The sequence below is a fragment of the Diabrotica virgifera genome, chromosome 1, assembly GCF_917563875.1.
Source record: "Diabrotica virgifera virgifera chromosome 1, PGI_DIABVI_V3a".
Taxonomy (NCBI): domain Eukaryota; kingdom Metazoa; phylum Arthropoda; class Insecta; order Coleoptera; family Chrysomelidae; genus Diabrotica; species Diabrotica virgifera.
Window position 1 is genome coordinate 236,177,600 of NC_065443.1, and position 15,265 is coordinate 236,192,864.

A 15,265-nucleotide genomic window follows, 5' to 3' on the forward strand; every position below is an offset into this window, starting at 1 on the left:
CAAAAATGTCCCCTTTAAACAAATCAGAAGGGTGCCGGGTGAAACAATATTTTAAGAAAATTCAAAATTACTTTTTTGCCTCGAAAAATGTATTTTTAGGTTTCTTGGGTGATTATAAACAATAAAGGTCTCTTGTCATATTTCTGAATAGTTGATAGTTTTCGAGTTATAAGCGATTTCAAATCTGAAAAATGCGAAAATATGCATTTGCCATGCTTGAAAACTTCAAATATGCATTTGAAAACCAAGTTTTAATAAAATGAAAGATCTTTTTTATTTAAAATGACCCAAAAATGATAAAAACATATTTCGCGAGCAAAAAAGGTGATGTTTTGAATTTGTTAAAAAAATATTAAACAATTTCTTCCCAAAAATTTTGCTCGGCACCCTTCTGATTTGTTTATAGGGGATATCTTTTAACAAGAATCCACAAAGAAACCGAATCAGAACAACCAGACACAGGTAGCATTAAATCCGGACCCCGGAAGTGTCATAGGTTTTCGAAACGGACCCTCAGGGAAACTAATTGGTGACCCCTGCGATAGAGTATGGCACGATGGACTACTAGGTCTGGATCCCGCGTATGAAAAAAAAGTTGATTAATAGCAAGCTGAAAATTTGTTAATAGCTTAAGGGTGTCTAGTCGAATAAACTTTGATATGTGTGAACACTGGAACAGGGGTAGTTTTAATTGTGGAACAGGTTAAAAATTTGGAACGGTCACAGCACGAAAACGGCACATTTATTTTGTCCGACAGAACAGACTTAAACTCTTCGAACAGAGATTAAACTCTCATGCAAAAATCAGACTGCTATTTATCACCAAATGGGCGTTTTAATGAGTGGAACATGTAGAATATGTCAAATGACAGGAATTATGACAGGTAATAAATAGCAGTCTGATTTTTTCATGAGAGTTTAATCTCTGTTCGGAGAGTTTAAGTCTGTTCTGTCGGACAAAATAAATGTGCCGTTTTCGTGCTGTGACCGTTCCAAATTTTTAACCTGTTCCACAATTAAAACTACCCCTGTTTCAGTGTTCCCATATATCAAAGTTTATTCGACTAGACACCCTTAAGCTATTAACAAATTTTCAGCTTGCTATTAATCAACTTTTTTTTCATACGCGGGATCCAGACCTATACTTTATAAACTATAAATAATATGCAGCACATGTGCTTTAAATACATGACCACTTTTTTTATTGCTTTACCAACTTCCTATATCTTGATGTTTTCTTGTTTGTTTCTTGTTTATTCATTTGTTTATTTGTTAACAAATAAATTCCTTTTCCTTAGGCCAAGCTGGAAGAATTTTGGGGGCATTTGAAGGACATACTTTCCTTTATTCTTGTTAATGAAAACAATGCTCTTAGTGAAAAAATATTAAACTTCTTTGGGATTTTTTGTGCTTTGCTGAAGACGAATCCAGTACAAGAAAGTGAAAATTCAGATGATAGTACTGAATATTGTGAAAATCCACTCTTAATGAGCATTTTATTCTATGCGTTAAAGGTAAGTTTGTAAATATAAACACATTATACAGGGTGTAACAAAAAAGCAGGTCATAAATTAAATCGCATATTCTGGGACCAAAAATAGTTCGATTGAATCTAACTTACTTTGGTACAAATCGATGGCTTAGTGTGAAAACCTCGTATCTCATTAAATTACAATTTTACAGGAGAGGCAAAAAACTGATTTTCTGCATAATATAACCTAAAAACCAAAATTACCGCTACATATTTTTAATTCGAGCACATTGAGACAAATATCTGATATTGGTATAGAGCTAAAAGTGTTAAATGTTGCTATTAAATTGGAAATACAAATATTAACTATGAAAAACACGTAAATATCCTTGCAGTATATAGAGCCTTTGCCCAAGTAACTATGATAACCTCGTATATCTTGATATACGTGTTTTTCATCTTAAATGAGGTTGTGTTTATTATTATTTACGAGGTTTTCATTTTTCATAGCTTATTGCACACCTCCAAATACTAGGTTGATACAGTACAAATCTTTTGATTTAAGGTTCATAAAATGTTTCTTTGGAAACATTTCTGGATTTGGAAAACTTGGTTGGATACTTAAGAACCGCAAAATACATCAATATTTGAGGACCAAAGTGTTCAACCAGTGCATCCTTCCTATCATGACATATGGGTGTCAAACCTGGACCCTAACCAAGGCAAATATGAATAAACTAGCTACAACAGAAAGAGCTATGGAAAGAGCAATGTTAGGTATACGACTGTCAGATAAAAAGAGGAGCGACTGGGTAAGATCAAAAACAAAAGTCGAGGACATAACAACAAAAGTTGCCAAACTTAAATGGAGCTTTGCAGGCCACACTGTTAGACAAAAAGACCAACGTTGGAATGCCACGATACAACATTGGAGACCTTACCAAAGTAAACGACCGAGAGGAAGACCACAGATGAGATGGGTTGATGATATTAAAAGAGTAGCCGGAACGAATTGGAAATATGTTGCTCAGGATAGAGACCGATGGAAGGAGTTGGGAGAGGCCTATGTCCAAACGTGGACGATAGAAGGCTAAGAAGAAGAAGAAGAAGAAAATGTTTCTGTACGCAGGACTACCTTTTACTGTTCAAAAAACATTTCTCCAAGTCGAATCTCTCAAACAAATACTCCAAATTAAGTACCAAAGTCTTGGTTATAAATATACGTGGTATTCACACTAAATCAAGAGAGCAATTGATATACGTGGTTTCTTTTTGCGGCTGTAGAAAATAGTCTAGTGTATTTGGATTTTTTCTAACAGTTGTAAATCGTGAGACACAAGGTTTTCAAACTAAAACCACCAAAATGTCATTTTGGAAAAAAATGAGATACGAGGTTTTCACACTAAGCCATCGAAATGTGTTTATGCGTTTATTAATAATAATTATTATATTATATATTTCAGGCTTCAAAATCAAGTCAAGATATTATTCGAATTAGAGCATGTCAAATCATTAATATAATCTTGGATAACCTCGTTGGAGTTGACATTAGTATATTATTATGCGAAAATCTAGAAAGATATTTACTGCAGCGTTTGAGGGTAAGTGCAAAGTTCTTTGTGTTAAACCTTTAAGTAGGCGCGTGAATCTGACATAAGTAACTGGGCGCGTGGCGCCTTCAGAGCATACAGTAGTGCGTCAACAATATAACTTCGGGAGATAATCTGCCCTGTGATGGATGACCGAAGTTAAGTTTAACGTTTGAGTTAAAGTTAAGATAACTCTCAGGAATAACGTGCTCATAACTGTATAGGTAAAATTTGGTGTGATGTATCGCTCCCAGTTATGAAATAGTTATATCATCAACGTTATATTAGAAAGAAGTTTTGAGGAACAAATTTTGAAGTAACAAAGAGAACCTTATGTACAAATAGTACAAGTTGGAGTGAGCGCGAGAGATTGTTCCGAACATACCCGTCGTCGGCTACTGCCGATGACCGAACAGCAAACAGCTGTTTGGGTTCCTTGGTGTTTCTAAGTTGCTTTCAAACGGTAGATAGAAACAGGGTTGCCAGATTGGTGTATTTTCCCAAAATTTTGGGTTAATTTGAAAGCGTCTATTGAAATTTTTCTAAGCAGAAATTGTAGTGGGATTTTTTGGGGGCGGAAAATTATGGATGACTTTAAGGGGTCATGGTAAATTAAATTTGCGAATGTACATAGAACTGTATATTATACTCCCATATAATCGAAGACGATAGGAACTATGAATTATTTCCATGGCCCTCGTTGATATTGTAGAATGAATTTTGCTTTACTGTTCTCTTCATTTGACTAATAATTTATTAAAAGGCGGCAACAATTTAAATTTGGGGACTTTGGGGTATTTAAGCTTCAATTTCAGGGAATTTCAGTTTCTAAAGGCCGCGTCTCACCATCAAATAATTTGATCAAACAGTTTGAGCAAACTTGACGTACTTGAGGAAGTACGTCAAAGTGACGTCACAATTGCAGTTTTTTTGAAATTCTAAAAATCTGTGCTCTCACTATCAGTCTAGTTGAATCAAATTTTTTGTATTGAGTTGTCTAACTTGTTTGTACTTTATTTAAAATTAAAATTTTTCATTATTATCCACAATGAACACTCAGGATGTGACGTCACTAACTGTCACTTTCAGTTTGCTCAAACCAGTTTGATCAAATTATTTGGTGGTGGGACGCGGTCTTAAGTGGGGGATTTATAAAATATCATCTGGCAACTCTGGATAGAAAGCTCAGTAGGTACTTAAAATAAAATTTCAACTTATATCGCTCGATTTGATTTTTGTATAATTTTTAAAATTGTATTACCCTCCTATTCTTAATTATTAAATTACTAGCTTCTAAATTCACTTGATTTCTGTCTAAAAACAAGTCAAAAGATGAACCTAACCTTGCATAACTACAGAGTTATCTCATAACTTGAGGTTTAACGTCGCGTTATAAAGTGACCAGATAACTCAAGAACTGTCAAGAAATAACGCAAATAGTTAAGTTAAGTATGATACATCACACCAATTCGATGGTTATAACATAACTACAGGATAACTTTACGTTAACGATAACTTCGGTCATCCATCACAGGGCAGATTAGCATGTACCTTTTTTCGTACGGTCTGCGAAACTTTGGCAACAGTGGTAATCTTTGACATTATCTAAGATCAATATTTTGACAATTATACTCATAGGCGCGCTAAATGGAAGTAATAGAAAACAATTTTGTTATTAGTAAATAAATAATTTATAAAAATAAACCAAAATGGGTCAAAATTTTATGTTAACATATGTATTTGCACGAAATAATAAATAATCATTTCGTTGTGAAGCGAAACAAGAGCCGTCTTATTTTATTTAGTTCATAGAGCGCCAAAGGCACTCTAACTTTATATAGGGTGAGGCCTATTAGAAATATCTCGAGAACGAAAGGTAAGAGAATCATGAAAATTGGAATACAGTGGTTTTGAGGTATGAACTATTTAATGAAAATATTTTGGTCTCTTTGCTACTTCCGGTTATACCGGAAGTTGATTTTAACTTCATTTTTTTTTAATGGGAAACCGTGTATATTTTTACATTTTTGGATTCTACTCGATGTCTTCTTTCTTAAAATATGAGGTTTTGTAATATTATATAGGGTCATTTAAAAGATAATTACGGTTTTTTATAAATTTTGTAGCAAACTTCACACCCTGTAGAATTGTGCTGATGTGATATTAAAAACTCCATTCATGTTCAAGTGATTTTTAATGTAGTCTTTTATTATCAAAAATTAATAATATAGCGAAATGTTTAATTTTAGTATACAGGGTTGGTCGAAACTCGGAATGAGTATTTTCTGAGTTTTCTTAAATGGAACACACTGTATTTTAGTATTCTAATGAAAGGATATTTTATGGTACTTTTTTATTTCTTAAGCATTCCCTATGCCTAACTGCTTTAATTTGTATGTTATTCGTAGTTCTTTAAGACAAACATTAATTGCAACAAAAATTACGTGAAATTTTATTAGGTTTGCCGTGAAAATATTAAATCATTAAAATTTTTTTTTAAGTAAATACATGTTAATCTAGAATGATCCTTAATTTATTAATATTGGATGAGATACCAAAATGCCTACTAGACCTGGATCCCGCGTAAAAAAAAAAAAGTTGATTAATAGCAAGCTGAAAATTTGTTAATAGCTTTACGGTGTCTAGTCGGACAAACACTGATGCACGGGAACACTGGAACAGGGGAAGTTTTAACGGTGGAGCATGATAAACGTGTCGTCCTGACAAGTTTATGATGGTGAAAAATAGCAAGTTGTTTTTAAGTTTATTTAATAGCCAACGTTATATAATATATGAAAAAATGTTTGTCCGACAAAAAAGTTGGGCATTTTAACGAGTCCGACACGTAGAACATGTCACAGCACAGGAACTATGTTGGTGATGAATAGCAGTCTAATTTTTGCATGAGAGCTTAATGAAAGGTTAAAAAAGCAATTGGAAGTTCTGTCGGACAAAATTAATGGGAAATTTTCCTAGTCGGACATTCTAAATATGTAAGATATAGACAAAAATGTTGGTGATAAATAGAAAGCTAATTTTGATTTGTTTATGTACAAATTATATTTTGTAACGCAAAAAGTTATATGTCGGACAAAAAGTTTGGGCAAATCGAAGGAAATAAATAAAAAACATTTTTTCAGAATGACTTAGTCACATATTGATAAAGCTATTTTAGTTGTACATTATTATTTATATACACATATTTGCATGTGCATACATATACATGCACACTCCAAAAACAGTGAGGTAAGTATCAATGCATGTATATATTGCAAAACAATTATTTTTTTGGATGGAGTTTGTTCTAGATATTCTCAAAATGACAATAAAAAATGTCAAAGAACATGTGAAAGCAATCTCTTAGGGTTTTCTAATTAGGCGCATCAGAAAGTACGGAAAATTTCCTACAAAAAACGTTGTATACATTTTTTTCCATACTCAAATCTTAACCCTATAAACGACATTAAAAAATGTGAAGAGTCTAAAACTTCGGTGCTTATAAGAATAGACGTAAATATGACACATTATGCTTAGAAGTATGTATTAGAACGCTGCATTTGTCAGTGTGACACTTTGTGTTATACAAAGTAGTATTTGAAAGTACATGGTCTCTGAGTTTCTGTTTGCCACGTGTGTTGGAAATTAAAATTTATATTAACTATGGAGTGTTTTTGTGTCTATTTTTGAGTGTCAACAGTTTAAATTTTAAGTCGCCAAATCAAAAGTGAAACAATTCAACGGAACATTTTTGAGTAATTTTCGAACAAAGTTAGTAAAATATTTGGTCATCAATTCAATGAGGTTCAGTTGCCAGATAATTGTGAAAATTATATTGAATATCATTCTTCGTGCTATAATGCTTTGCTTGATTGAAAAAGGGTACCTAAATAAATTATTACTAAAATTGTATAACGTAATTTTTCTCAACTTTCTACAAATGAAATAATAATGTAATTAATATGTCACATGGCTAGAAATATTTTGCTGCCAAAATAAATCGATTAGTTTAAATTTGAAGTTACGATTGCAATTTATTATGAATTATTGTCAAAAGTGACAGTTTTTCTTAAATGGAAATGTAAATGGAGATAAGGGTAGACAGGGAATACAGTGCAAAAAGTCGATAGGTGGTCTAAGAATCTACCTCTTTTAACCAAGCGATCCCGCGCATGTGGCAGACAAAGATAGCTAGACCACTCAATCCATAATATAATTTGCCTGATCTACTATATATGTATTACAGTGATGTATCTAAATGATGTTGAGATAAATCGAAAGATATCGATTGTAATTGATTGCAGGTACTTTTGACATAGAATAATCACCCTTTATTGAAATTTCAAAAATTATTTTTTTAAATTGTCCGACTACAAAATCTACCCCTTATTTTTTCCGACAACAGTCATTCATGGTAAGGAATAATTTACTTAATTAAATTTCGTCTTTGTCGGAAAGCTATTTATCACCAGCATTTTTGTCTATATCTTACCTGTTTAGAATGTCCGACTACGAAAACTTCCCATTAATTTTGTCGGACAGAACTTCCAATTGCTTTTTTAACCTTTCATTAAACTCTCAAGCAAAAATCAGACTGCTATTCTTCACCAACATAATTCCTGTGATGTGACATGTTCTACGTGTCGGACTCGTTAAAATGCCCAACATTTTTGTCGGACAAACATTTTCTCATATATTACATAACGTTGGCTATCGAATAAACTTAAAAACAACTTGCTATTTTTCACAATCATAAACTTGTCAGGACGACACGTTTATCATGCTCCACAGTTAAAACTTCCCTTGTTCCAGTGTTCCCGTGCATCAAAGTTTGTCCGACTAGACACCGTTAAGCTATTAACAAATTTTCAGCTTGCTATTAATCAACTTTTCTTTCTTACGCGGGATCCAGGTCTATACGTTGTTAAGATTGTTGGTGCATAATAGTAGGGGAGGAAAGTATGCTAAATTTGCAGTTACTCGAGCGTTATGGAGACCTATTGGGTTGGGAAGATTAGGTCCTAAAACCAAAAAAAGTTAAGTACAGTTTTCCATTTTAGTGGGGGCTTGAGTGTGTAAACAATCATCAAAAATGTAAAAAAAAACAGTCACATGGAAATACTCGAGCGCGTCAGATTTTCATAGTGTATACCCACTATGTCTTTCTGATAACTGAAAGACATTAATCTGACGAGTAGTGAGGGGAACGTTGACGTAAAAAAAAAGAAGTTATTCGATCGTGTCAGATATTCAGAGTGGGTGTTAAGTGAACTCAAAAAGTTCTTATCTTCAAAAAATCTTATTCAAATATCTGACGATTTGGACGGGGCCAAAAGTCATGGCCGATTTGTAAAGATGTAAAAAAAATGCGACCTTGAAATACTCGAGCGTGTCAGATTTTCATACAGTTGGTTCAACTTGATGTCCTAATCGTTCTTAATAATAATCTGACAATTATATGGAGGACAATTGTTAATCTGACAATTTGAAAAAATTTATTTTTGTTTTTTTTTATTACTGGATGTTGAAAATAATATACATATATATTATTGTGTATCAATTTATCAATCAAACATAGAATAAAATTTTTATTTTTTAATATAACGCGGGAACATAAATTTGATACACCCTGTATATTGATTTGTAAATATTTATTAGAAGTTAGCTGTCACGCAAGGTGGTTTCTCCTTAATGAAATTTTCCATGAAAAATTAAAAACATTTTTGTAAATAAAAGTGAAGTGAAAGTTATTTAGGATTAGTATTTTGAACCGATTGTTTATTACGGGAAAGATAGAAGCCATAGGTAATTAGTTCTTAGAAAACTAAGGTAAAGAAAGTTTGGAATTTTAAATGTTTGTTTAATGACAGAAATATTTAGATAATTTCCGAAAAGTCATTAGTTTTGAGTAGAAGTATTGTTTGAAAGAATGACTGGGTTTTCGAATGAAAAAAAGAATGGGGAGAGAGAAATGTTTCTGATTGGCTTGGAAATTTGGAATGGGGAAAGTTTTGTTTGAATGTTGAGATAGTTTTGTAAAGAGGAATTCATTGTGTTATCGGCATCCGAAACGGGCAGTCAAAAGTTTTCGTGAGTAGTTCAGCAGCAAGTACTAGTGTTTTGTTTTGATAGTGGGAGTAGCCGAAAAGTGGTACGAGAGACAAATCAAATCGAGAAGAAATATCTCTTTGATTATGTACAGTCCAAGAGAGTAAGTTACAAGAATTATCATTATAAAAATTATTTGTGACACCAAGTAAAAAAGATACTTGGATCTCAGGAGATTATTGTTGAGAGAAAGAGAGGAAAGAGTTTTGGAGTTTATTGAACGAGTACTGGCAAAAAAAGAGGCCTGGCTTGTGTTTTGGAGAAATAGTTGCTGGTATCCTGCTGGATTGTTTGCTGAGAACGGAGAGGGCTTTGATTGGTAGCCTAACATAATCAACAAGGAGGAACTGTTTGGGTCAAGAGGAGACATCATTGTGTGTGAATCAAAAAGGTCAGTCAATAACCTATGTGATAGATTTTGTTTTATAATCAGAAGTTAAATTTTTTACGTAAAAGCATATGCATTTAAGATTCCAACATTTCAGAAATTTAATAGGAAGTATAAGTAATTTGCGAATACCAAATTTGTTTGTTAAGCTTGTTTTATTAATAGTATCAAGAACAAAGCGATAAATATTTGTTTGAATTAGATTAATTTATATGGTAAAAGTTTCTTTTGGACAGTTATGCCCACAGGATTTAATTAATAAATTTACAGAGCATTGCTTTTGATAATAAAGGTATTTGTATGTGTTTATTTATGATTTTTTTATTTATTTCCTTTTCCTATTTTATCCCGATAAGGATCAACTAAGAGATACTGAAACCACGATAGAAGATAAGTATAACATAAGATAATTTAGACTTTTTATATTATAAAAAGGCACCCTGAGATTCTTTCTTAATTTTTATGTATGATTTGCGTTAATTAAATAATTGATCAAATAAATAATTTTTTTTTTTTTTTGGTTTATTGGCTTTGGGAAGAACCCGTTTTGCCACGAAAATTTATAACATTTAAAAGTCTATACATATGACTGAACACAATTTGGTACAAATACAATTTTTACAAATCTGTACATATAAATACAGTAACTGAATACAATTATTTGGTACAAATACAGTTTTTACAAATCTATACATATATATTTAATACCTAACTGAATACAATTTGGATTGGTTGATACAGACCTAAAAGTTGAGGAAATTATAAGCGTCTCCTCGTACGACCCAAAAAGTTACAAAAAATAGCTCTTACTTCGGGATTATGGATGCACTCCAGCATAATGGAAAGATAATTTTGAGGAAACGGGATTTTTAATTTAGTTAGTTCCGTAATAAGGTAAGAGGTGGCATTAGAATTATGACTGCATTGAAAAATCCAGTGATTAAAGTCGTCAAAACTGTCACTGCAGTCACAGAGGGGGGATGTGGCCAATTTCATCTTATAAAGCTTGGAGTTGACTGCTCCGTGTCCAAAGAGGCACCTAATGTATTTGGTGTTAATTTTTCTATTGGGATGGCTTCTTTTAGAAAGCTTTGTAGAAGGAAGTGTTGGAAAAAGCGTGCAGTACTGAAATGCATTGTTAGATCTAATTGTTGTCCATTTGTCTGCCCATTTAGTTCTTAAGTTTTGCTTACATATAGATAATGCGTCTTGTAGCGTTAATTCGGGGGCTTGTTTGCCATCAGTGATAGCTCTTTTTGCCAGTTTGTCAGCTGTTTCGTTTCCCGTTATGGAGGAATGCCCTTTGGCCCATATGAAGAATGTATTTATCTGTTTATAATCTAAGGCTCTTAAGGTTGTCAAAATTTCCACGATTATTCAGTTATTGTATATGGAGGTAACCGGGTACACCAGAGCTGATAAAACAGATTTCGAATCCGATATTATGGCCAAGTTTGACAAGGGTAGCAGTGAATTGTTTGCCCAATCCAAAGCCTTAAATATAGCAAGTGCCTCTGCTGTAAAGATTGTAGAGTTTTTGTTTAGTTTAAACAACAAACTTTCGTTTGTGTTTTCCCTATACACTGCACATCCTGTTCCAGTAGGGGATTTGGATCCGTCTGTAAAAAATTTATGTACATTACCTAATTTCTCTAATTCTATTTGCATAGATATGTTATTAATTGCTGGGTTATCATTATATTCTGGAAAAATAATATTTGGTTGTGTAAGACATATATCGAATTTAGCCGTGAAGAACGGCAAACCAGAATCATCACGTAGTTCGATGTTTGAGACTGTTGCAAATGCATCAGCTAGAGGGGGACAGTTTCTGTTGTGCCAGTATTTATTAGTGTAGCTATATGCAGTTAAGATGCCTAAATTTTTAATAAGGTCGTTGTGTGTAAATCGTTTTTGTTTAACGACGAATTTTTCAGCTAGTAACTGTCGTCGAAGTTGCATGGGGGGTTCGCCACACTCTGCAAGGAGAGCAGCTGTGGGAGTGGATTTAAATGCACCAAGAACAATGCGTAGAGCCTTGAACTGTACCCTATCTATTTGTGAAAGTCTGGAATTAGTGGCTGATCCATACAAGAAACAACCATAATCTAGGATAGATCGATTGTACGCTCGGTAGAAAATCAAGTTAATGTTAGGGTCAGCGCCCCAATGATATCTGTTAATTGCTCTTAGGATATTAAGACTTTTTTCACTTTTCTTAATGCATCTTGATATGTGATCGGACCAGGTCAGTTTGCAATCAAATGTGATACCCAAATATGTGTATGTTTTGCAAACAGGTATAGTGTGATTTTGAATTGTAAGGCTATTAAGTTCTGGCAATTGGTGTCTGGTAAAAAATACAATAGCAGATTTATGAGGTGATATTTCAAATCCCTGTTCAGGAAAGTATTTAAAGCAGCAATGCACTATATACTTAAGATTACTAACACATTGAGAGTAGTTTTTATTAGTAGTGTATATAGAAAAATCGTCAGCATATTGTAAAATTCTTGCGTTCATACCAAGGTTGTGAACATCGAGGGTATAGATATTAAATAGAAACGGGCTCAACACCGACCCCTGTGGCAGACCCGAGTTAACCTCTCTAGGACCTAGAGTATTTGTATTGCATTTTATAAAGATCTGTCGTCTGAGGAACATATTAATAAGAACAAATGCAAATTGTGGTGGTATATGGATGTATGTTAACTTTTCATATAAACAATCCAACAGCACGCTTTCATAAGCACTAGAGATATCTAAAAATAAGGCAGCTGAATAATGGTTTTCTGAAAAAGCCAACTGAATTTCCGTTGCAAGATTGGCTGCACAGTCGAGAGTACCTTTACCTCGCCGAAAACCAAACTGGGATTGGGGGAGGATGTTATTATTTTCTAACCACCATTCTAATCTGAGTTTGATAATTCTTTCCAAAGTTTTTAATACACAAGACATTAGAGAAATGGGTCGCAGAGCTTTGTTGTCACTGACCTTAGGAATAGGAATAATTAGACACTGTTTTAGTGAGGGGTAATCCGTATCTCCTGAAAGTATATTGTTATATATTTTGCAAAGAAAGTGTTTCGCCGAGTCAGGGAGCTTTTTAATCATCATATAATTGATGCCATCTAAGCCTGGAGCAGTAAGTTTTGACGATTTGATATTAAGTTCTAACTCTCTTAGTGTAATTGGGGCTAGAAGAGAATGATCATGATTACTGGTGGGTGTGTAGTGAATGTAAGGACTAACAAAACTTGGAGCTAATTTATGAAAAAGTATTTCCGCCTCATTTTCTTCACATGGTTGGATATCATTTTTCTTCTTTTGAAATCTATTAATCCGGCGCCAAATTTCCGAGGGATTTGAATTCCTATTGAGTTGAGTACAATAGTCTGCCCAAGCCTGTTTGGCTTTAAATTTGAAGGTTCTTTTGCAGAGCGCATCTATTTTTTTTTACATTGATATAATTTGAAGTTATCATATTGCGCTTGTACGTTTTGTAAGCTTCCTTCCTTTGGGTAACTAACTGTTGACATTCCTCATCCCACCAAGGGGGATGAGGAGCCTTTTTAGGAGAGAAGGGGTAAGTTTTTTTAAGAGCTGAATCCGCCGAGGATGTCATTGAATTGGTGATAAAGTTAATCATTTCGTTAGTATTGTTGAAAAGCGGAATCTCGGAGAAATCTTTATCAATTTTTGTTTGAAACAATGCCCAATCAGCTTCTCGCATAGACCATTTATGAATGGGGGTAATATTAATATTATCAATTCTGAGTTGTTGTAACACAAATGTGATAGCATAATGGTCAGAGCCATACGTATCTGCTTTAACAGACCAAGAGAATTGTGAGCTAAAGTTGGACGAAATGAGGGTAAGATCAACACATGATGGAGGAGAGCCAGGGGCAGATACTCTGGTAGGAGATCCGTCATTTGCAATGATAAAGTTGTCGAAGTATTCTAAAGCTTCCATGAGTATGTTACCGCTATGATCATTGTTTATAGAGCCCCAGGCTCCATGATGGGCGTTAAAGTCGCCACCAATAATAAAATTATGCGGAATTTGTTGAAAAAGAGAAACATAGTCGTTCACTGTGACTGCAATGCTACCTGGACGATAAATACTAACCACAGATATTTTGGTGCCATTGACATCAATATCAATGCCACAAACTTCAATATTTTTATTAAATGTTTGGTTGAATACTATATTATTGTATTTAATATTATTAGAGATAATTATGCTAACACCTCCACCTCGTTTATTACGTCTATCTTTTCTAACAATATTAAATCCCTGTAAAAACATTTCATACTTAGGTTTGTACCAAGTTTCCGAAATAAGAGCTATATCAAAGTGTTCTTCTGTAAAAAGTTGCGTAATAGAGTTTTTATTAGAGTACGCTGATCTAGCGTTCCACTGGACAATTTTTAAACCGGCCATATCAGGTAAAGAAATGTTTAATCACGCTGTTAATTATATTTTCTACATCTTGTATAGAGGGAACTGAACTATTAATCGCAGGGTTTCGAGCAGGAATGTCTGAAAAGAAATTATTGATTGAATCCTTCAAAGTAGTAGCGAATTCATTTTTAAGATGTTCATCGTTATTTTTAGATACATTTTTATTATAGTTTCCGAACTGGAATACGGGGCTAGCACAAAAGCTAAATTCGCTTGGAGCGGTAATAAGCGTAGGAGACGATGGGTGTATTTTTCGTTTTTTTCTAGTAGAAGCTGCAGTATTTGAAATATTTGCAATGGAAGGCAAATGTTTTGATGAGCTTTGAGCAATATTGGAATAGGTATTTGGCCTGGAAACTAATGAAGGGAATTCAGTAGTGGATGACAGTAACGGAGCAAATCTGTTTTTTTGAACAATACTAGTGTAGGCAGGATTGTCAATAACTTTTTCGGCCTCTTTGAAAGAAATATTAAGGTGTGCCATTGCTTCCTTAGTTCGTTTTTGTTTTTTATACTCTGAACAATCTCGATTTGTCGAGTTGTGTGAATTAGAGTTACAAAAAATGCAGAAGTTATCACATTGAGTGCATTCGTTATCATTTTCTTTGCCGCAGTTTCGGCATTTCTTTTTTCCTTTACATTGAGATGCAGAGTGACCGTAACGAAGACAATTGTAACACTGCATAACAGGATGAACGTACGTGTCTACAGGACATCTCACTTTATTTATATAAATAAATTGGGGAATTTTGTTCCCTGCAAATGTGACAATTATCATTTGACGGGGGATTTTTTTCAATCACTCCGTCTTTTATTACTTTTCGAAACATTCTTTGCACCTTACGAACAGAACACTCTGATTTTATAACTTTAACAAGATCATTTTCAGTCAGATATGTATCGACCGATCTCACAATACCTTTTTTTTCAGTTAAATGAGAGGGGATATAAGCTATCAGTTTATTGTCTTTGAATACCGAATTTTCCACTAATTTGTTCGCAACTAACCCTGAATTAACTTCAATTTTAAGTCTATTACGACCCACGCTACTAATTTCTAAGATCGATTTTTCGTATTCCGAAAGTGCTAACAGTTTTTCACCAAGTCTCATTGGATGCAATCTTCCCACATTCAAAACTTCGTGTTCCACAAAAATTAAGTACGGACCTGTATCTCTTGACGTAAATCGATTATTAATGGAAATATCGCGTTTGAAAGACTGGTTTGGCTGGTCTAAATTACT

At 33.6% G+C, this 15,265-nt stretch overlaps 1 protein-coding gene across 2 annotated transcripts in view; it reads left to right on the forward strand.

Annotated features, from left to right (window-relative positions):
* LOC114326729 (condensin complex subunit 3-like) overlaps nt 1-15,265 on the forward strand; it is a 162,065-nt gene that overhangs the window by 16,086 nt on the left and 130,714 nt on the right. For both annotated transcript variants that reach the window (XM_050648039.1, XM_050648047.1), the window contains exons 2-3: nt 1,299-1,514; nt 2,935-3,072. In XM_050648039.1, coding sequence (XP_050503996.1) covers nt 1,299-1,514; nt 2,935-3,072 — 354 coding nt within the window. The remainder of the gene's footprint in view (nt 1-1,298; nt 1,515-2,934; nt 3,073-15,265) is intronic.